Consider the following 23,112-nt stretch of genomic DNA (forward strand, 5'->3'; position numbering starts at 1 on the left):
CTAGTAGGGCAGGGGAAAGGACTCTATATGTGAAACAGCTACCGTACCATCGGGGCACCATAAATAGTGGCTCTTTTTTTTTTTTTTAAGATTTTATTTATTTATTAGAGAGAGAGACACACAGCGAGAGAGGGAACACAAGCAGGGGGGGTGGGAGAGAGAGAAGCAGGCTTCCCCCCCCCCCGAGCAGGGAGCCTGATGCGGGAATTGATCCCAGGACCCTGGGATCATGACCTGAGCCGAAGGCAGACGCTTAACAACTGAGCCCCTCAGGAACATTTTAAATCTGAAGAGACTGGGGCATGGCTAGTGACCCACAGAGTGAACAGACCGTGTGGAGGTATCAGGTCCCATCCTCTTTTTGCTAAAATACACTGACCCCTAAGAGAGCAGAAATATAAGGAATAAGCAAAAGGTACAATGGGAAGAAGCGGAGTAAAATTTTAAGATAAGTTATTTAATAATCACTCAAAACAAGTTCAGGCTGATTATTAATCTTCCACTCTTAGACCAAACACAATAAAATGGGAATATTTTAACAACCTTTCATCGTTTTCTATGGAAAATCTGCTTTTCTGTGAATTCTTCATTGATATAATTCTGAAAGTAAAGTCTATACTAAGTATCTGCCAGGAAATATCATTATGAACTTAATAGAGGGCTAAATTTTTACAAATCTGATGTCATCTCGATGAGGTGGGGGTGGGATGCCGGGTGGGGATACCGCAGACAGCTCCGCAAGCACTTCATTTCCTCCTCTGTAAAATGGGGTTAATGGTACCAGTCTCTGAGGATGGTCATAAGTTTCAAAATAAAAATAAGTTGGTAAATGTAAAAACAGGTTTAGGTATGAGGGACTATCCAAAAAGATGAAACAACATTGATCTATTTGGGAATTTCCTCAAAAGCCAAAAGTTTGGGTTTGTATGTTTTTACACACAAAGCTCAGCCCACAATGGGCTCTGGTTTAGGCTTATTGTCCAATGCGTCGCTCTGGTGGCAGGAAACTTTCCGAGACCCTCACTGCCCCTCCACTGCATACTGACCTTTTTAAAATTAGCAATTGATCAGAATAACCTTGACTTCACACCAAAGATCACAAGTGGATTATGCTCCATCAGTAATTATAACTTTTTAGCTTCTGAGAAGCTATTATGAACATCGAAACATTTCACAGATTCCCCATGTGAATAGCTGCTGGGTGTGTAATATGAATTGATGGACAAAATACCCACTGACGCTTAGATCTCTGGGCAATTCGGTCCCAGGCGCTAACTCCTAGCCACCCAGACTCCACGTCTCTATTCTTCCCATTGTCCTCCAGTATAGTCTTTGACTGCGTTTTATTTATTTTTTTATTTTTTAAAGATTTTATTTATTTATTTGACAGAGAGACATAGTGAGAGAGGGAACACAAGCTGGGGGAGTGGGAGAGGGAGAAGCAGGTTTCCCGCTGAGCAGGGAGCCTGATGTGGGGCTCGATCCCAGGACCCTGGGATCATGACCTGAGTGGAAGGCAGACGTTTAATGACTGAGCCACCCAACTTTGAGTGCGTTTTAAAAAGAAGTATGTTTTTCTTCTTTGATGCAAGCCATGAGAAGCATTGTCCCATAGAAAAATGTAAATAACACATAGGGTCCCCCCCAAAAAACCCATAAATGTCCATTTTGCCTATGCTGTTGCTGTATGGCTACTGTGTCTATGATTTTTTTCCTATGTGAGCATAAGAAGGGAAGCCCAAGTCATGTGGAAGTTGTCTCCATCTTCCCCTTAGCCTTCTGAACCCTACAACCTTTACCAACAATCTTCGCAATATCTTCTCGTGCCCAGCACCGTGCCAGGCACACAGAACACCCTCAAATACTTATTGAATGAATTTCCCACAATTTTTACCACCATGGTAAGAAACACTGCCTAAACATGGTGAGGAAGAGATCACTTTGGGCGCTGAGCTAGAGTTGCTCATTATTTCTTGCCAGCCCACATCTTCTAAGAGAATCTTGGTCTGTAGGTTTTTCTAAATAGCGCCCTCACCCCCGCCCCCAAAACACATAACTGAATGGATTAAGGTTGAGTTTCTTTTTTTTTCTTTTCTTTTCTTTTTTTTCTTTTGAGCCGAAGGCAGTCGCTTAACCAACTGAGCCACCCAGGCGCCCTAAGGTTGAGTTTCTATCCCAAGAAGAGAACTGCAATTGGCTACTGACTGGTGTGGTTGGCTTGAAAGAAGGAGCTCAGCCACCAAATCTGTCTCGAGAATGTGGTCTGGGAAAGAGACAGAGTCCAGAAGCAGGGCTGTCATGCTGGGGGGTAGGCGCGGGCCTGGGGCGACCATAAGGGGCCAGATGAAAGCTGAAGTTGGCGGGAAGACACTGGTAAAGTGGAGAACGGAGTTGACACATCAAGAAGGAGAGCTGCCATGAGTGAGATTTTGCAGCTTCTGAGAAGCAGGGAGAGCAACGGCCTTGATCATTTTTTAAAAGGCCTGTTTCAGTCTCAGTTTAGGAGAATACTTAACCATATTCAGCTTCCTCTCCCCAGTGCCCACCCTTTTATTTAAGATTTTTTTTTTAAGATTTATTTATTTATTTGAGAGAGAGAGAGCATGTGAGCGAGGCAGGAGAGACAGAGGGAGAGAATCCCAAGCAAACTCCTTGCTGAGCATGGAACCCAATGAGAGGCTCCATCCCACGACCCCGAGATCATGACCTGAGCTGAAATCAGGAGTTGGATGTTTAACTGACTGAGCCACCCAGGCGTCCTTTTAAGATCTTATTTTTAAATAATCTCTACACCCAACGTGGGGCTCGAACCTACAACCCCAGGATCGAGAGTCTCATGTTCCACAGACTGAGCCAGCCAGGTGCCCTCCCACCATTTTTCCTTTTTCTTTTTTCCTTGAGGAAACACGAAAGAGAATCTGTACCTTGAAACTAAGGAGAATTTCTTTGCTCAACCTAAGGAATATTTGTGTCAGCAGCCCTCACACCAGCCTCTGAATGAGTCTCGGATTGCCTTCAGGGTTAGTCCGGGACTCTCCGCAATATCCCAGTTACACTGTTCATCCTGTCTGCTCTGGTCCCACCCAGGAGAGGACACATAATCCCACTCCACTCGACATCCCCACATACGCTGAGACGAATCTAGCCTTCAAGCTGCTAGTCAATGGATTGTGTGGAAGAGAAACATCTGAGGAGCCTTTGTAAAATTCGTTCTTGAGGCTTCCCTGAAACAGTAGTAAATGTAGAAATGGGATGAAATGGGGAGGCAGAGAGCATTCGGGTCCTGGTCTGTGTACCAGCCACATGACCTGGCACAAGTCAGTTAATCCCTCTGATCCCCAGTCTCTCCATTTGTAAAGGAGGGATTACCAACTTTGCCTGGTTTACCTCGGGGTTATTTCGAGAGGGTTAAATGAACTGAGGTTTATGAAAGTGCCCTGTGAGCTCTTTGGCCCTCATTCAGATGTATGTCTTTGGCAGTGTGATTAAGAATCGGAAAGAAGGTGTGTCAGCTCTAGGAAAGTTTCCAGGCTGTGTCTGCTCTTATTATAGTAACTAACATTGTTCCTGACAGAAGTACGAGATACCATAAGGTAAGTCCATCAGGGAGGAGTTAAAAAAACAAAAAAACCCACAACTGCCTCATGGCACTTGTCGAAGTGAAAATTCTAGGAGAGCAAATAATGATGGAAAATAAACTTTCCCTTGCCCTTTTTTTTTTTTTTAAGTAGGCTGTATGCCCAGTGTGGGAGTCCAAAGCAGGGCTTAAACTCATGACCCTGAGATCAAGACTTGAGCTGAGATCAAGAGTTGGACACTTAACCAACCGAGCCACCCACGCACCCCACTTGCTTTTAATTACAGGAAAAAATTATGAATCAGGAAAATAGCTCAAAAGACATTTTCAGATTAATAATTAAATATCTGGTCCTTAGGGAGGGATTTTTATGTGAACTTGAAAGAAAAATGAGAAAAAGTGTGATCTGTTCAGGTCCCAAAGTGGATCATTATTTTCAAAAACACCAACAACAAGCAGCATCACTGTGTGGGGGCGAGTTCAGGAAGGTCAGGCTAGCAGAAGACATAGAAATAACAGCAAAACCCAAATTCTTAAGAAACTCTCAAGAGACAGTTAATTTTGATCATTTTAAGAATAAAATAAATATGGAATACATCAATTTAAAGATGGGTAACAATTTTGTAAAGTCAGGCATACAAGGATACAGTGTCCCAGCTCCTGATAGGTTAGAAATCACTGTCCCCCCAACCCTAGCTCTTCCAGCACGATCCGTGACAAGTCCCCATGACCCAGGCCCGATGCTCTTTCTCAAACGGAGCTTTTCTTTGGTCTTTTGAATGAATCTCACTTTTTCTCTCTGTGCTTCCTTTTATTTTATTTATTTATTTACTTATTGGAGACATCATCACTTTTATTCAGATTTTTGAGAGCACTAGAAAAGTAGGTTAACACCTATCTTCTCGAGATAAGAGACCTAAGATTTCCAAGAGCCTTCAAATACGATACTCCTCCTCCAAGTATAGGGATCTGTGCTTCCTTTTATAGCTCCAGCCCCCTGCCCCATGATCACTAATACCCTGTGGAAATCCTACCTATCAATAGCTGGAAGAAAATCAGCTCAGTACGCAGTATAATAAGGCTTCATGGAATGTCCATGGACTAGTGGTAGAATCTGTATGACAAAAATTGCCAACAATATCCTTGTGATGATTTAAGTGTAGTTTCACTTTAATTGGATGCTAGCATGACGTTTGCAGCTCTCAGGACTCCATGGAGAGGGCTGTCACTACATCCATTCCTCCCCCCTAAAAGCCTTCCTCTTGGGGTACAACATGCTTCTGGGCACGGGTCCTGCCCTTGGAAGTCTCTCTCCTCACAGGAAGAAGATGCCCCGGTGCTCAGGACCAGCTTCCACCCGGACAACCCCGGACAACCCCAGGGGCCAGCTCTAGATGAAGAGAGTGTGCAGGGCTCTCTGGCTTAAGACCCGCCCCCCACCCCTTCCCTTCGGTTTGGGCGGAGTGGGGGCTTGGGGGGAGGAGCAACAAAGGAAATAGGCGTGGTTAATCTGATGCATGCCTTGTCATTGGACAGAGCCTGAACATCAGAACCCAAGGCAGACCCAGAGACATGTCTACAGCCCCAGTGCCTCAGCCATTGTCAACATGTTATCTCATTAGGTCCCATTACAAATGCCATCTCCCCTGCGAAGCCTTTCCTGTTCACGAGGAAATCTCCCCCGCCCTGGGCTTCTCCAGCACTGAGGTTCCCGGAATAGCCTTACCTGTAGCTACAGCTTGACCACTTCTTCAGGATGGGGTCTGTTTCTGACACACTTGGGTAGGCTTCACAGCCCTTAACACATAGTAGGTGCTTAATAATGAATTTTCTGAATGATGGGCCAGCAAGGACACGGATGAAAGGGTCAGCGTGGAGAACGGTGCCATGAGCTCCCAGTTCAGACTGCTTCTTCTCCGCGCCCCTTTCCTCATCCTCATCTCCATGCTCTTAAGTTACCATCTTAATTCACCATGCTTTGCAGTAAGCCTCCTGATCTGTAGTGAAATAAAGATATACATGGGACGATCCCATCTGAGACTATGTGTGTGCATTTGGGGGAAGGGAGTGTGCCCCCAGCAAAGTTTCCTCTCCAGCTGGGAGAGCCCTGCTCCCCCACCCCCAGACCCCAGACACCAGGGAGGTGCCCAGAGTGTCCTGAGCAGTCTCCACTATGGTGCCACTGGCTGTTTTCCTTCCTTAGGGCCCTTTTGCTTTCTCCTTCTGCTTGAATTATGTATCTATCCAGGCATCTACTGAAAATTTATTGAGCACTTATATCTGCCAGTCACCGGGGACAAAATGGTGAGCAAAGCGATCACAGCCCTACCTTCATGGGGGTTACATTTGTCATGGAAGAACTGCAGGAGAAAATCAGTAGCCAGCCAGCTTACGCCCAATACTGAATGAACAGAAACACAACCTTGAATGGACTTGAACAAGGGACGCTCCTTACTAATGCCGCTCCCTAGCGCCCCCTGCTGCCTCCATCTTGCACAGGAGGCCCTGGGCCCGCACCTTCCACGCCGGCTCCCGCAACAGGCACAAGTCTGCACTTGGCTGACACACTCCATGAGCGTCTTCTTGGCTGCCAGCGGCATCTGGCTGGAGACTCCCCGGCTCCAGGCTCCGGGCTCCAGAAAGGAAATGGCCATGGCACACAGTCTAAGAGCGAATCTGGAGTGGACAGTGTTTCCTCAGAGGGAAAGGGGGCTCCTTGTCCAGGCAAATCCCCGGAGGTGGGGACCGCGGGGAGTAGGGCGCCGGCCTGAGAGGGCGGTGACAGGCAGGGAGGTGAAGAGTGTGAGGAAGCACACCAGATGTTTATTGCTGTTCATGGGGCTGCGAGTTCGCTGTGTCTTCAGTGAGCCCTTTGCTTTTAGGAGAGTAGTTCTATTCGATGAAAGGATGCAGTTTCATAACATCAGCTGTAAAAAGCAAAGGGTGTGCATGAGTTCTCCCTCACCGAAGGCCTTCATTTAATGGGAAAATAGGAAGCGAGCTCATTTCCTAGAATGTCAGTTCCTGGAGGAAGTGACTGGAGTCTTTCATGTATTCTGGGCACTCGGCGGGACTTGGTTTATGCAAGAAGGTGGAAAACCTCAGCATCAGAAGACCTCAGTTTTCTTTCTGGTTCTGTGAGCCTGGGAGCGTCCTCTCCTTCTCTGGGCCTGCAAGTGTCCTTGTGGCTTTAGCCCCCCCCCCCCATCCCCCCTGGAAGGCTTTGAGAGGGAGCCGGGAGGCAGCAGGCAGAGCTCAAGCCGCTGGGGCGCAGTGGGTGGTGATGCGGAGTGGGGGGGTCAGCGAAGGAAGGCAAGGTGTGGGAGCTCCCTCAGTCCTCATCCCGTCAGGCTCCCGGGGGAGAAGGGATGGCGAGCCACAAGGATTGAAGGGAGCTCCATGAACCCAACAGCCACGTTTTCTCCACCCCGCCCCCCCCCCCCCCCCCCCAGCCTTTGCCGGCAGCCACAACGTTGGGAATGACTGGTGGGTAGCTTTCGCCCGGCGTACAAACCCTGGGTTGGACCAAGTGAAAACGCCAGGGATTGTTCAGCCCTTCACCCCCCACTGGCACCCACGGGGCGGGGGGTGGGGGGCTCAACAGCAGGGGCTCTGCCACAGAAGGCCTGCAGCTCAGGGGAGATGGACCGAGAGGGATGGAGCGTGGGCGAGGAAGACGAAGGTGCGCACAGCCCGAGGAACTGAGCGGAATTTCAGATGGGAGCTCCTGGGTTATCCGAGGCAGTGCTGGCCCCCCACCCCCCCAAAGGAACTCAGTCCAGGGGAAGTCAGAACGCCGGACCTGAGTCCTGTATTCTTCCCTGACAAGCAGGGTAACCCTGAGCAAACTGAAGGCAGGAAAATTACTTCCGTTTCTCTTTATCCAGAACTCCTTTCCTTTGTGGAGCCCGCAGCACAGGAACAATCTGAGCTAGTCCTTTTAACAGAAAAAAAACGTTCCTGAGAGTGAAGCCAAACAGATTTGAACCAGTTCTTGCTGACTAGAAGATATTTAACAAAATCATCTTGATAATGTTTATCTGATTTAGGAACTGAGAATAGGACCCTTCAGTCAGCAGGAAACAAACACCCGTTTGTAAATGTCTCAAGTTCAAGTCTAACTTTAGAACCAAATAAGAATAGAATCTTTTAAGCAAAATGTATTTTCCCAAACAGGAGATGAGTCCGCCGGGGCACATCTGAAAATATTTACTTCGCAGATATTGAAGTTGTTTTTGGTATCAGACAATATAAATCGCTCAAATGCAAACAGTATTTTAAAAGTTACTGGTGAGGCTATTACATACATTCCGATTTGCACAGACCTTCTCTTGGCATATTTGGTGTTTTTCTTCATTTGTTATTTGTTTGTTTGCTTTCTTTTTACATTTATTCATGTAAAGCAGGGATTGTTAAACGAGGCTCCAGAAAGCCCGTCAATTTGGATAGGGAAAAAAAAAGCGTCTTTATTTTCAGCATCTTCTTTTTTTTTTTTTTTTTTTTTTAAGATTTTATTTATTTATTTGAGACAGAGAGAATGAGAGACAGAGAGCACGAGAGGGAGGAGGGTCAGAGGGAGAAGCAGACTCCCCGCCGAGCAGGGAGCCTGATGCGGGACTCGATCCCGGGACTCCAGGATCATGACCTGAGCCGAAGGCAGTCGCTTAACCAACTGAGCCACCCAGGCGCCCATTTTCAGCATCTTCTAACTAAATTTTAGGTTTAACATTTCATTCTATATGAAAATAGCCATAAATCCAAAGCTGTATTAGCAGGCCCTGTGACTTTGTCGCTACCAATAGAAATCACAGACATTTTATGTTACATTATGGTTGGTGCAGATACCATGCAATAAATAGCATTTCCGCTCAGACTACTTGGAAATTAGGCATCCCTCCCCATTTTTAAAGTATTTGAAGATCTTGTTTTTAAAGTGTTAATGAAGATGGAGCACCTGGCTGGCTCAGTGGTAGAGCACGTGACTCTTGACCTCAGGGTCATGAGTTCAAGCCCCACGTTGTGTGGAGCCTATTTTAATAAATTAGTTGATTTAAAGTGTTAATGAAGAAGGACATGTATAGTTCAAATTTTAAAAGTATTTTGATAATAGTATTTCAATATCATGTGCTTCCTTTGCAGTCCTATATATTTTCTACATTTAAAAACACCTTCCTGAGAAGGGTTCCACAGATTTCATCCATGATGATGAAGGCGCTTTTGCTCACACGCGCACACACACACACACACACTCACACACATGGTAAGAACTAGCCTCGAGGCTGTCACTGACAAGGGTGCCTGATATGCTGGGACTGGAATTACAAAGTCCTCCCAAATACAAACCCACACTTGTTTTAAAGCTGGGGGCAAGGGAAGAATTCTGCTTCCAACTGCTTCTACAGGATTGCTGTTCCCTGAAGCCTGGTGGCATGCTGCCACTGTATTCTGGCTGGCTGCTATTTGTCTGTCACTGCCACAGGGACAGAGGGACTATGTCTTAGGAATGTCTGCATTCCCGGTTTCTAGCACAGTCCACGATACAGAAGCAGGTCTCGATAGAGTTTGCAGAGTAAATGGAAATATAAACTAGAAATGAATCCTTGTTGAAATAGACATACATGTGATCATGTTGGGTGAAGGGGGCCCTGTGTGAACGTGTGTGCACAAAATAGGGTGGGGATATAGGGAATATTGTAGGGATATGGGATGCATAAAGTGAGACATTCTTTTTGAAAAGAAATTCCAAACAGACTTCTGGAATGTCATATTCTAAGATGTTTTCTGGCCGTGTAAAAACAATTCCCCTGTGCGTGGCCCCGCCCAGCCTCACGTGACCACCTCTTGCTCCCCCCACACAGGGGTGGCTCCCCAGTGTATATAAAGCTCTGTGCAGCCAAGGCATGAGCCAGCAGGGCCACCCATCTGGACGCCTCACAGGGTGGGAGAGCTTTCCCAGGGAAGGCTTGCCCAGTCCCTGCACTGAGGGCCTCTGTACCCATCACTGCAGTAGCAGGCCCAAGATGCCAGTTGCCCAGCTGCTACTTCTGGCCTGTCTTGTATGGGGTTTGGAGGCCAGGAGGGCCCAGCTCCAGAAGGCCAATGACCCGAGCGGCAGATGCCAGTATACCTTCAGTGTGGCCAGCCCCAGTGAGTCCAGCTGCCCCGAGCAGAGCCAGGCCACGTCAGCCATCCAGGCCCTGCAGAGAGACAGCAGTGCCCAGCGGGCAGACCTGGAGTCCACCAAAGCCCGGCTCAGCTCCCTGGAGGGCATCCTCCACCAGCTGGCCTTGGGCCAGGCTGCCGGGCCCTCACAGACGCACGAGGGGCTGCAGAGGGAGCTGGGCACCCTAAGAAGGGAGCGGGAACAGCTGGAGACCAAAACCAGGGAGCTGGAGGTGGCCTACAACAACCTCCTCCGCGACAAGTCAGCTCTGGAAGAAGAGAAGAGGCGACTGGAGGAAGAGAATGCGGATCTGGCCCAGAGGCTGGAAAGCAGAAGCCAGGAGGCAGCGAGGCTGAGAAAGGGCCAGTGTCCCCAGGCCCACAGCTCCTCTCAGGACGTGCCACCAGGCTCCAGGGAAGGTAAGAACGTGGGGTGAAGGGGCCCCCGAGTCCAGAAGGTGACATGACTCATAGTGACCTGTTATGGGCGGCCCGGGCTTGCCTTTCCTCTCTCCCCGAGACTGTCCATCTAGCACGAGACAGACGACTGAAGGAGGGCAAAGCAACCACTCTCACATATTACTAGTCATTTAGCTCCTGAGAGTTCCATTTGGGCTGGTGGTTCCGAGTTCTTGTGCCTCCCATGATGGCTCCCCCAGTCATAGCAAAGTGCGAAATATAAGGACCAGGTGAGATGTATGTGTATATGATTAGTAGAAAGTTGCCAACTATCCTGCCTAGAAAACTCCTCTTTTGTGAATCTTTGGAAATTGTGATTCCTACCTTTTGTTGTTAAAATGACCTCTATTTATGAGATAACAATAGATTTATGAAACCATGATAGATGGTAGGTTGGTTTTTTTTTTAATGTGCTGTCTTGGCAAAGTAAAGAGGTGGCAACCCCTTTGTCGGGTTCCTCACTATGTTGTTTGGGAAGTTTTCTTACTCTTTGCCCAATCGGAGAACCTCTGCTTTCAAGTCCCCAGGCCACTCCTTGAGGTGGCTCTTTCTTTTTTTTTTTTTTTTTTTTTTTTTAAAGATTTTATTTATTTATTTGAGAGAGAGAATGAGATACAGAGAGCATGAGATGGGGGAGGGTCAGAGGGAGAAGCAGACTCCCCGCTGAGCAGGGAGCCCGATGCGGGACTCGATCCAGGGACTCCAGGATCATGACCTGAGCCGAAGGCAGTCGCTTAACCAACTGAGCCACCCAGGCGCCCGAGGTGGCTCTTTCTAACTGAGACTCTCTTCCATTCATCCTGGTCTCTGCTCGAAGGTGAGTCCGTGCATGCACACTGTGACAGGGGCCACTCTCTCTCCATTATTCGGGAGGATGGTATTTGTGTCACTTTTTGTGAAATTGTGCTCCCAAATATTCCCTGTTTCATAATTAGTTTTCTGATCAGGAAGAAACAAGTGAGCAAATCTGAACGCAGGACAGTTAGCCCAGACTCTTCAGAGACGTCAACATCATGAAAGAAAGACAAGGGGGTAGGGCTTGTTCTAGATTGTAGAAGGCTAAGGAGAAGTGGCGGCCAAATGCAGTGCCTGGCTTTGGATTGGGTCTTACATCCAGGGGAGAAGAGCCACAGGGACAGGTTTGGAATCATTGAGGAAATTTGAAGATAGACCACCTCTTAGGTCCTATTATTGATTAATGCTTAGTTTCTTGGCTGAGAGATGATATCGTGGTTATGAAGCATATCCTTCTTCTAAGGAGACACAGACTCAAGTACTAGGGGGTAAGTTGTCAGAATGGCTGCAATTTACTTTCAAATGGTTCAACAAAGACTATAAATGTATCAAGAGTGACAGAAACAAAGGAAAAACAAACGTGGCAAAATATTAACAAATGGTGAATCTCAGTGATGAGCACACGGTGGGGGGGTGCTTTATTATATGATTCTTTCAGCTTTTCAAATGGTTTGGAAATCTTCAAAATAAAATGATTATTTTTTTAAAAGGGCTTTCTAGGGACACCTGGGTGGCTCAAATGGTTAAGCATCCGGCTCTTGACCTCAGCTCAAGTCTTGATCTTAGGGTCATGAGTTCAAGCTCCATGTAGGGCTCTGTGCTGGGTGTGGAGCCTACTTTAAAAAAAAAAAAAGGCTTTCTACCTGAGAGGCAAAGTCTGCATGTAAATGAGACTGAAAAAACCCAAGAGTCCATGCCAGGGTATGACCTTGGACAAGTCACTTAACCTCTGCACCTTGGTTTCTTATCTGTTACGTGGTAATGAAAATTCCTCCTCTGAGTGATTTTTGTGGGGTTCAAACGAAATAACTCTTAAGTGTAAAGGATTTTTAAAAATCCTGTATTTCTATAGTTGGAAGAGACTCGATTCTAAATTTTACAACAAAGAAAAATAAGGTCTGAAGACACCAAGGGCCCCGGGAGGCACAATGATCGGTGGTGGCACGAAGATTTGTTGAACCTGAGTCTCTGAGCACAGATAAAAGAATCAGTATTAATAGAAACACAAGCATTACTTATTTCAGACTGTTAAGTGATGGAGTCATATTCTCAACAAAAACCTGTGTGTGTGTGTGTATGTGTGTGTGTGTGAAAACAGAGGCAACGTTTTGGTTTTTTTATTGTCCTGTGGTCATTTAACAAGACTTAGGGAATTTATTAGATGTGTTTTCTAATTTTACATTTCTTTTTCTTCTTTCTAGCTGCTCTACTTTTGAAATAAGGACAACAGCCCCTTAGAGTGAACTCCAAGCTTGGAAAGTCTTTTTAGCAATTTTTTTTTTCCATGAGGAGGAATTACATTAGCCCAGGAATGTAGAGCTGCAGAGCCTCTGAGCCACTGGCTCGTTTTGTGCAGATGTGGAAACTGAGGCCCAGAGCTGGTCTGTGGCCACCTAGTCAGCTAGTGGCAGAGCCAGAACCGAATTCTAATTCAGTCCCTCCCACCTGAGGTCCAGTGGCCCTTCAGGACCTTGAAGTGACCTCTAGTTTATAGAACCTAAAGATAAAAGAAAGTCTACCTTTAGTTTACTATTATTATTATTATTATTAAAGATTTTATTTTAAATAATCTCTACACCCAACGTGGGGCTCGAACTCACAACTCTGAGATCAAGAGTCATGTGCTCCACCAGCTGAGCCAGCCAGGTGCTCCAGGAAGGTTACATTTAAACATCAGGGAAAGAAACATTTGGAACAAAAGATGGGCTTCAAGGTCCTAGATCTGAGGGTAAAGGGCTTTCTGGGCGACTGGAATTTAAGTGTGGGTGTGCTTCATGTAGGGGCAGCAAGAGCTGGGGGGCTGGGAGTGGAGGGAAGGGCTTAGTGAAGCTGCCTCCAGCCGAAGGAGGCCACAGAAGGTGGACTTTTTCTCACTCTGCCTGTCATTCAAACTGTCACCACCGCTGTCTTTATCATGTAATTGTTACCTAGAAAAAGGTCTCCTTAGAAACACAGAAATTACTTGTTGATGTGTGTGTGTGTGTGTGTACACGTGAGAGAATTAAGATAGTATATATATAATTTTGTAGTAATCGCTTTGTAGCAAAATGTCTGGAAACCTATTAAGCCCATGGGGCACCTGGGTGGCTCAGTCGTTAAGCGTCTGCCTTCAGCTCAGGTCATGATCCCAGGGTCCTGGGATCGAGCCCCACATCGGGCTCCCTGCTCAGCGGGAAGCCTGCTTCTCCATCTCCCACTCCCCCTGCTTGTGTTCCCTCTCTTGCTGTCTCTCTCTGTCAAATAAATAAATAAAATCTTAAAAAAAAAAAAGCCTATTAAGCCCAAAGTAGAAAAATACAGATTACCAGATGATCTATCAGAGTTGGTTATCAGTGTCACAAGAGAAGCCCCTCTTTCCCTTTATCTGACCTTTACTTCAGATTAGTCCTCCTAGAGAACAGAGCCTGGGATGGGGGCTTGTGTGCAGTGGTATATGTGGGCAGGGAGCAGAAGCCAGGTTAGGGGAGAGTGAGTCAGGGAAGGAAGGGGAGCCAATAAGGAGTGGGGGGGCATTCTCCAGTGGAGCCCCACAGTGGGTGGTGGAGGCTTGAGCCCACCACGCCCTTCTGGGAAGCTGTGTAAAATGCAGCGGAGGAAGGAAGCATTCATCCGTGCATCCGATACTCTGCTGGCCCAGGATCATCACGCCAGAGGGTTTATCCCACTTCCAGTTTGCACAGATGTGGGCACCAGCTGGCTCTTGCAGAGAGCGAGAGAAGCCGGGGCAGGGCAGCTGAGGCAGGGTCCTCGCAGGGGACATTGGCACAAGGCAGGTGGCCACACAATGACTGAGGAAAGGTGGGCAGGATATGAAGAAAGAGCTCCAGAGGTGTTCAGTGCAAGTGCTGCAGATAATAATCTCTTGTGAGGGTTGCTATGCAGATTAGAAGTGCCGGCACAGGGTGGGCATGCAGTAAGTGGATCATAACTCTGAAGGGTTTCTTTTGCTTGAGCTGCGCTACTGTTTTAAAACATCATTTAATGATTAAAACATCAACACGTACATAACATTTTTGTAACACACATATTGATCTGAGAGACAGTACCTGGAGCAACACCCAGGACGTTAGTCTGCTAGCTAATCTTCACTTTCCTGGGGAGCTCTCTAGAATGTGTCTGCAAAGCAGAGGTAAGGGAGATAGGGCAGAGCATGCAGAAAATTTCCAAAATTTTGTAAGAGACATGAACTTTTCAACCACAGAAGGACTGAGTTTTAATAGAAACAAATAAAAGCTCTAAAAATATTTAGCTATTGGGTACAATACAGTCCGTAATATTTTCATAACCTCTTTTTGTTTTCACACCACAGAGTGAAATATGAGTGATTTTTAAACATTCCAGAGAAATTTTAATTTTGACACATTTTTATTGAGGACGTTTCATGTATAGTTTGAGCTAAGAATACTGAGGCGAGTAACTTGGCCGAAGTCACACACCTGGTACAGGGCTGGCCGGACCTGGAAAGCTATGACTTGGGGCCCGATCCAGGCTCGTTCACACAACTGCTTCCCAGCCTTGGGGCTGTGTGCATCCTCTCCCACAGGCTTCTGTCCTCATGCCTCTGACCATTGCCAGGTGCTCCTGGCCCGCACAACCAAGAAGCAGCCAGCGGACTTGTCATCCACCCATCCCATCTGCCAACTGAGAAAGGGCCGTGCAGTGATTCCGAAAGCCATTCCCTGACAGTATGTTTCACTGTGGTTCTTGTTTACTCCAAAGACGGCACATGAGGTGTGCTTCCAGCAACCGCGAAGAAAGGCGGTGGGGGTGAGGCAGGGAGAGGGAGAGGAAGAGGGAGAGGCAGAGGCAGAGAGGAAGAGACCGGGAGAGGGAGGAAGAAAAGGAGCCCTGTGCAGAGCCGCGAGGGCCTCGGTGGCCCCAGGCAAGGAACTCTGCACCAGCCAGGCACCTGGTCCCTCTCCTTTGGCGGCCGGTCCCCGGGGGGGGGGGGGGGGGGGGGGGGGGGGGGGACCTGGGAGCTGTGTGCGCACGCGCAGTAGTGCGCCGGAATCCGAGCTCCGCTCCAGGAGTGGGTCACCCCCCAAAGTTCTGAGGCGCAAGTTGGAGGCTGTTAGGAAGCCTCAGGTAGCCGTCTGCACCCAGTCAGGAGACAGAATCCACACGGCAAGTTAAGTCTTGTAAGTTATATATTAAAAATATAAAGAATGGAGTACGATGAAAGAGCAACTATGAGATATAAATAAACTCCACACGGCACCCCAGGGCCGAGGGAAGGTCCCAGAGGAAGGACAAACTTGGAAGGGCGTCAGGCCTCACTGAGGAAGGGGAGGTGCAGCCCAGCGGAGAGCGGAGAAGCCGGAGAGCTTCTCCAGGCTGGAGCTGGAACGGCCACCTCCCGAGGGCGACCGGCAGCCTGCGGCGTGGACACAGTGGAGGCAGGGACAGGCTGCGCGAGGGGGGCCTGCAGGGGAGGCCGGCTGAGCACGGGGTCCCTGTGCAGGGACTCTGGGGTCCGTGTTGACAGGGCTGTGGAAAGGTTATGGCCAGGCTGTGGCTGCAAGGTCACAGAGGAACCACGTCTTGGACCCGTGGCTGGGGCAGGGCTCCACCCGATGTCCTCGCGCTCACACTGCCAACCCAGTCCCCGGGGGCTACTGCCGCGGACCGTCCTCCCACAGTGTCCCTCCAGCGCCCTCTACCGAGAAAGCTTGACATCGTGCCCACTTTACAGGAGAAATCCTTGTTTTTCGGAAAGCATCTAGAGAAGGATGCATTTGGCACCAAGGGGCAATTAATTTATAACTGACAAACTTCCCCCACCACAGGTTGGAAAGTTTTGCAACTGCCATGGCCTTGGCAGACTTGGCTCAGGTCCTAGTCCCACCACTAACTAACTGTGTGACCTTAGGCAAGTTACTTAACCTCTCTGAGCCTGTTTCCTCTTTGGCAAAATGAAGATAATATCGTCCACGTCAGGACTGTTATGTGGAATAGAGGTGATACGCACAGGACCTGAATCATAGGAGGCACTAATAATTAAATTAGTGGCAGACTGCAATCCTAAAGCCTTTTTCTATTTCTTTAAAAGTTGTGAAGATATCAGATCACATAAATAGTTTCTATGAAACTGCTTTGAAATGTGGAAAGAGCCATAAGTACCTGCTAATCGTGTCTTTTCACAAAGGATCTGTTTTCAGTACTTCAATATTTTAGTGATCTTCAGGGAGGTCACCCCGGAAAATGCTGGTCTGGGTTTGTTTTCCCCACTTTCTTTATCCCCTCTGTGGCTAAAGTGGGCATTTTTCTTAATTTTCTTCTCATTGATTTGCAGGTGTGTACGCTGACTTTTCTCAGTATATATCTATTTCTCAGTAAGTCACTAAGCTCCATGATCATCCTAGCCACAGTCACAGAATAAAATAATGTGCATCAGGTGCACAGAAGAAGGAGCTGGTACAGGGGAGGCCCTTGTATGGCAACTGTGGGTCCTGGAGCTGAAGGGCAGGGAACTGGGCTGGGGCAAGGGAATCCTCTAGAAGTTCTGTAGAAATGCCACTGCAGTATTTCTCACCTCACATTGCCTAAAACTTGCTCTGATATCCTGAGAATTAATCGAAACAATTAAAGCAGTTTGAATTATTTGGAGGAAAGGTACCAAGGAAAAGAAACAGCTCACCTCCGGGAGTTTGCTCAATGACCTGCTTTTGAGAACTTGCCCTGCCAGGTGTTGCCGCGTATTTGAGCCTCTGCTCAGTGTGGGAGCCTGGGCAGGCAAGGCAGGGGTGGGTTGCTCCTGATAGCCAGGGGTCGAGGCTCTGTCATTATGTTTTAGGCCTAAGACAAGGCGTGGAGACGGGAGAGGCAGACGGAGAGGGTGAAGGCCTGCACTCCAGGAAGCAGGGATGGTTACAAACAGCTCTGCTTGCCCCTTGTAGGGGAAGGGGGTCCCTCACTCTTACCTTTTTCTGGCAGCACGGAAGAGCAGGGAACCTCGGGCACCCCGCCTCTGCCATGCCGACCACCAGTCAGCACCAATTCCCGGGAGAGGAGGACGGTGGTCGTGAGTGTCCTCAGTTGGTCTAGGGAACCTCCATCTGACCTAGTGAATCAGCCTCTGCCCTGGGTACCTACCCTCTTAGGTCCAGGCAATCTTCAGAGTGAGGAGCAGAGGAGTCTTCTCTCCTCCACAGATTTTCAGGCAGACAGAAGGAGATTCAGGGAACCAAATGAATTTCCTAGGACCCTCCAGGAGCCATTTGAATTGTCTAAGGGGTCCTTATTCCCAAAGCAGCCTAGAATGAACCCACATTACTCCTCAGCGAGAGGACTTTGCCAGAACATGAACTCCTCAAGGGGACCATGGACCGACTGTAATTATTCACCATGTATGTCCACACCTTGCACAACTTTGCACCGGTAGGTGTTCCAGAGGGGCTGGCTATTTAGATGGGTGGACAGCTCCCCAAGGCTGGGGAGACTGAAGACGTGCCATGTCCCTGGAGGTATTCCTGATCGCCCCTGGAGTTTGGGGCTCACATCTAGAACGTCCTCAGTTGGTTACACATTTTGGCTTAAGGGTCTTAACTGCTCATGCAGCCCACTCGGGACTGAGGGACATCCCAGGGTGGGAGGACGCACCCCCTCCAGGCCTGTCACTCCTGGGGAGGCCAGTTAACACCGGGCAGAGAGCTCTGCAGCGGGCAGCCCCACACAAGCCTGAGAGCTTCTTAGCTGGATAGGAAATGTTCTCTACCTCCTTCTAGTACTGTGCATTGAAGCTAAATACCAGCAACTATAAGAGGTACCTGAGTCCAGACATGTGAAAATGTGAAAAAATGTGTGTGGCTTAAAATTGATGACATGTGTGTAGCCGCAGGGGTTCAGTGTTCCATTGTCAGCTTCTGTGCCTGCGAGGTTAAATTTAGCAAAGTGAAGCAAACACGTGATAGGAGACAGAACGTCTTCCTCACCTTCTCGGCTGTGCAGGAGCCCAGCCCCAGGCACTGACTGCCCTCGGGGACCGTGACACAGGAATCCTGAGTGGGGAGCCAGGTCACTCAAGGGGCAGAGAGCTGACTGAGATGGCCAGCAAGAGAAAAAGCCAATGTTTCAAGCATATTTTTTTATTCTGAGGCTTTGACGTCTGGGCCTCGCAGGGTTAGCTGATTCCTGGAGATCCTGTATGACTCACCTGCCAGCACGCCTTTCCATGCACACCCACCGACCCATAGCGCACGCCCCGCCCGGCCTCCACGCCCACGCCCCGCCTCCACGCCCCGCCCCACTTCCACGTCCCGCCTCCGTGGGCTCTGGCTCTCACACTCAAGGCCACTGTCCACCTGCCCGCATCACCTCAGAGCCGGGGACCAACTAGGGACAGCCCCATGCCCCAGAGCCTGCTGAAATTATTCACATTAGCCAATCCTAAGCCTGCTTACCCCGCCTCACCCATTCCTTCCCACAGGAAAAACAATAAAGGTTCTTGCCCATGTTTCCCCTCCTGCCTGAGCGACCCTGGTGCTGCCCCATGTGGCCCCTATGGCGTGGGTGTCCTTGGGAGTAGTGAGTATAACAGACTATCTTCTCATTAGCTGTCAACTCCTGATCTGTTGGCCTCATCATACCTGAATCATAAACCTACATTTTAAAACAGCTAAGCCTGTTCCTCGTGGCTTTTGCTTTTTCCTTGTATTCAAGGACTCTTGTATAAGCCTAATCCTAAACCCAAGTAGCGAAGTGTGACAAAGTGTGGTAACTTCATGTCTAACCGGTGTCCTCCACACCCCTTCCCTCAACGTGCGCAACCCCCACCCTAGCCCGCGAATTCTTGTAGGAATTCCGCACACTCTGTCCTTGTCCAAAACTGGTCTCAGAAAGGAATCTGACAGAGTATTTCAGTTGAGCATGTAAAGCTGAATACGTTACCTCTCACAGGAACATTTGCGTCCTGACAGGGGAAAGAACCTTATGTCATGCAGGGAATCGTTAATTGTTGAATTTCGGGCATCCCGAAGATGGTGAAGACCTTCTCAATATCCCTGAATCACACCTCACCTGCTCATAAATTAGGGAATTATTTTAATTTTGTACAAGTTTATTTTATTTTGAATACCCTATTCTGTGCAAGGCACATCGCTATGCAATTTATTATTTGTGAGCTTTTTGTTATGGGAATTTTTCAAACATTCACAGAAGTAGAGAGAACAAGAACCCCAGTGTACCCATCACCAAGTTCCAACAGTTGTCCGCCAAATCCGATCTTGTTTTATCTCTACCCCAATGCTACATATTTATTATCTTTTTAAAAAATCTTCTTTTAAAGTTTTATTTGTTTAGGTTATCTCTACACCCATCTACACCCAACATGGGGCTTGAACTCACGACCCCAAGATCAAGAGTCACATGCTCTTCTGACTGAGCCAGCCAGACCCCTACATATTTATTGTCTTAAAACAAATCCCAAACCATCATATCTTTGGAAGTCTATTTAAATACCATCCTCAGCATAGTCCTTGGGCCATTTTCCCTCATACTACAAGTTTGTCTCTTTCTTTTAATATAGTTTCTAAATGGAATGTGGAGACCATGAACTTCCAGGAACTGAAGTCAGAGTTAACTGAGGTTCCTGCTTCCCGAATCCTGAAGGAGAGTCCATCTGGCCATCCCGAGAATGAGGAGGGAGACCCTGGTATGAAGTTAAATTTCTTCCCTTTTGTACACACATGGTCTTTATCTGTGACTGTTCTGTGTTCAGAGTTGGTCAGCCCGCTTTGCAGGGAGGGCAGACCACTGATCAGCCTTGGCAGCGAGGCAGGGAAGGGGGAGAGGAAGAGCCCCTCTCTGTTCCCTTTCCAGAGCACGCGGGCAGGATGTCGGCCTTTCCTAGCAAAGCCCTGTATCTCACTCACCACCCACTTGGGGATGGTGGGGTCAGCTGGGCTGCACTGGGGGAAGAGGAGAGATGGGTTTATTTCACCCACTTGATTGCCACATAGAAATTCATTACATTTTTTAGTAGATCCTTCATATCTTTCTTTATCTTAGGGCCGGATGGATGCACCATCTCAGCACATAGCACATACTCAGAAAAGGTATCTTTTCTGAACTTGGGTACTGAGGAGAAGTACAGGTGCCCCTCTCCAAAGTGTTCCCTGAAAGCCAGACTTAAGGCAGGCTGTGGTTTTCAGAAACTGTGACTATCCATGTTATTAACAATTATTCCCAGTTGAAGATCATGCATGCAATGGGGACGTTTTGAAGTCTTCAAAAAACAATTCCCTGAGACATGAGCAGCAAAGACTCCCCACCTTCTACAAGGAAAGTGAAGAAAAAAAAAAAAAAAAGCACAGAAATCTGTTGTGTTTATTTCAGCTAAATCTAAATTTTCAACCATCTCTTCATTACATTTTAAAAATTATGTTCGGGTTTTATTGTATTAAAATGGTGCCTTTATGTGGCCCATCAGTTTGGGCTTGAAGAACTTTGTTTTGCAGAGTTTCTTATAGTGACTAGATTTTTGTTTCATTTTTATTTTTTTAAAGATTTTATTTATTTATTTGAGAGAGAGAGGGAGAGCACACACAAGAAGGGGAGGGGAAGAAGGGGCAGAAGGAGAAGGAGAAGCAGACTCCCTGCTGAGGAAGGAGCCCAACTCGGGGCTTGATCCCAGAGTCCTGAGATCATGACCTGAGCGGAAGGCAGACACCCAACCGACTGAGCCACCCAGGTGCCCCTGTTTCATTTAAAAAAATGAAGTACATCAGACATGAAAGTCATAAAAAGTAGCATAATGGACCCCTGTGAGTTCCTGCCTGGCTTCAGTCAAATATTAGAAATACAGTTCGAAGCCCTCTGTGCAGCCTTCCTCTTTACAACTGATACTGAAAAGGGGAAGTTCAATTCATAGGACATTTTGATCACATACTACTTCCTGGGCATTTACTCTCTACCAAGTACATAACATGTATAATTCCATTTAACATTTACAACATCCCTACTACCCCAAAACACCATCCCCTCTACCAATGACCAAGCCGAGTCGAGGGGCTGAGGGACCTGAACGTCACCCAGTCAGCGGAGGGCAGAGCCTGACCTTAACCCCGGACGCTCCGGCTCTGCCACGCGGCCACGGGGCGGAAAGACGGTGGAAAGCGTTCTGGGTTATGCGTGTCTTTACTTCCCCCAGGATGCGGAGAACTGGTTTGGGTAGGAGAGCCGCTCGCCCTGAGGAGAGCTGAAACGATCGCGGGCAAGTACGGCGTGTGGATGAGGGACCCGGAGCCCGCCTACCCGCACACCCCGGAGACCACCTGGAGAATCGACACGGTGGGCACGGACATCCGGCAGGTGTTCGAGTACGACCGCGTCCCGCAGTTCCTGCAGGGCTACCCGTCCAAGGTGCACGTGCTGCCGCGGCCGCTGGAGAGCACGGGCGCCGTGGTCTACCGGGGCAGCCTCTACTTCCAGGGCGCCGAGTCCAGAACGCTGGTGCGCTACGAGCTGACCACCGAGGCCGTGAAGGCTGAGAAGGAGCTGCCGGCGGCCGGCTACCACGGGCAGTTCCCCTATGCGTGGGGCGGCTACACGGACATCGACCTGGCTGTGGACGAGACGGGCCTCTGGGTCATCTACAGCACGCAGGGCGCCAAAGGCGCCATCGTCCTCTCCAGACTGAACCCAGAGAGTCTGGCCCTGGAACAGACCTGGGAGACGAACATCCGGAAGCAGTCGGTGGCCAACGCCTTCCTCATCTGCGGCCGCCTGTACACCGTCAGCAGCTACTCGTCGCCGGATGCCACGGTCAACTTCGCCTACAACACGGCCACGGGACGCAGCAAGGCCCTGAGCGTCCCCTTCAAGAACCGCTACAAATACAGCAGCATGGTGGACTACAACCCCCTGGAGAAGAAGCTCTTCGCCTGGGACAACTTCAACATGGTCACCTACGACGTCAGGCTCTCCAAGATGTGAAAAGCCTCCGGCATCAGGGAAGGCGGCCGGACCCGATGGTTAGGGCTCCTGGGGGCAGAGCCCGCCCGCCCAAGCCCCTGCAGCTCTTCTCTGCATTCTCAGCTTTCATTATTCACCCAGAAGAATGTGCGTGGGCCCCAGGTCTGCGGGTGTGGGACTAGCAGTCGGGGGGACGGGGGGGTTAGACGGTGTCCCAGTCGATGGGCTCGTCCTCGGTCAGCTCTTAAAGGGCTGTGTAAACGAAAGAGTGCAAGTTCTGTGGTGAGTTGGGGCCAAAGTTATAAGGCATAGTAGTCTCTTCATGGAAACCACAAGGCTTTTTATAAAAGGCCCTCAGTGGCTAAAAATGTGTGGAGAAGAGCTCGGGCGAAACAGCTTGCCCCACATGGCACCCAGGGTCGTCCCCGCATGCTGGGGACATGGTTACCCCACACCACAGTTAGAAGAAGAGGAGCAGCTCCTGTGGCCACCGTCTGTATGGTGGGCTTCTAATGCTTTACGTAGCGTCCAGTGGGGCATGGCCTTTGCCCTGTGAAATAAAGCCATCTTACATACTGTCCTCCTTGAACTTTGTGGGCTACTTTGCTTATGAGAAGAGTATTGATTCCGGCCATCAGATAATTCCTTTTGGTTGGGAGCTGTGATTGCAGGACGCTAACAGTGTGGGGTGTGTGTGTGTGTGTGTGTGTGTGTGTGTGTGTGTGTGTGACTGAGAGGCCTGTGCCCAGTTTTGCGGTGCTGCCCAGGACGACCCCAGGCCAAGAGTGGAACCCACCCCTCCGCATCCCCAACTCCTGGTGCTCTTGGTTCTTCCCAAACCATCTTATCTTTCCCCAACTCACCCTCTCTTCACCCTGGCTGCGTGTTGGTTCTTTCTGGTTGTCCTGGGCTTGAGTTCCATAAACAACAACCCCAGGTGAGCAGACCTGACCCCATTGGTTTTTAGTAACTGGACTTGCTATCTTGAG

General features: G+C 48.7%; 1 protein-coding gene across 1 annotated transcript; it reads left to right on the forward strand.

Moving 5' to 3' along the window:
• The first annotated feature begins 9,348 nt into the window (after positions 1-9,348).
• Positions 9,349-22,700, forward strand: MYOC (myocilin). Its single transcript, XM_045877451.3, has 3 exons — positions 9,349-10,159; positions 19,737-19,862; positions 21,360-22,700. The coding sequence occupies exons 1-3, from the start codon at positions 9,478-9,480 to the stop codon at positions 22,142-22,144; spliced, it is 1,593 nt and encodes a 530-aa protein (XP_045733407.2). The 5' UTR covers positions 9,349-9,477; the 3' UTR covers positions 22,145-22,700.
• Positions 22,701-23,112: the final 412 nt, after the last annotated feature.

Source organism: Mirounga angustirostris, unplaced genomic scaffold, assembly GCF_029215605.1.
Source record: "Mirounga angustirostris isolate CCGP_5_RB_7025 unplaced genomic scaffold, mMirAng1.0.hap1 SCAF_6, whole genome shotgun sequence".
Lineage (NCBI taxonomy): Eukaryota > Metazoa > Chordata > Mammalia > Carnivora > Phocidae > Mirounga > Mirounga angustirostris.

Excerpts from the sequence above, each read along its gene's own strand:
- MYOC (XM_045877451.3), top strand. The coding sequence starts at position 9,478 with ATGAGCCAGCAGGGCCACCCATCTGGACGCCTCACAGGGTGGGAGAGC. Across the intron at positions 10,160-19,736 it reads GCCACCAGGCTCCAGGGAAG|TTTCTAAATGGAATGTGGAG; the intron begins GTAAGAACGTGG and ends CTTTTAATATAG. Across the intron at positions 19,863-21,359 it reads GAATGAGGAGGGAGACCCTG|GATGCGGAGAACTGGTTTGG; the intron begins GTATGAAGTTAA and ends TACTTCCCCCAG.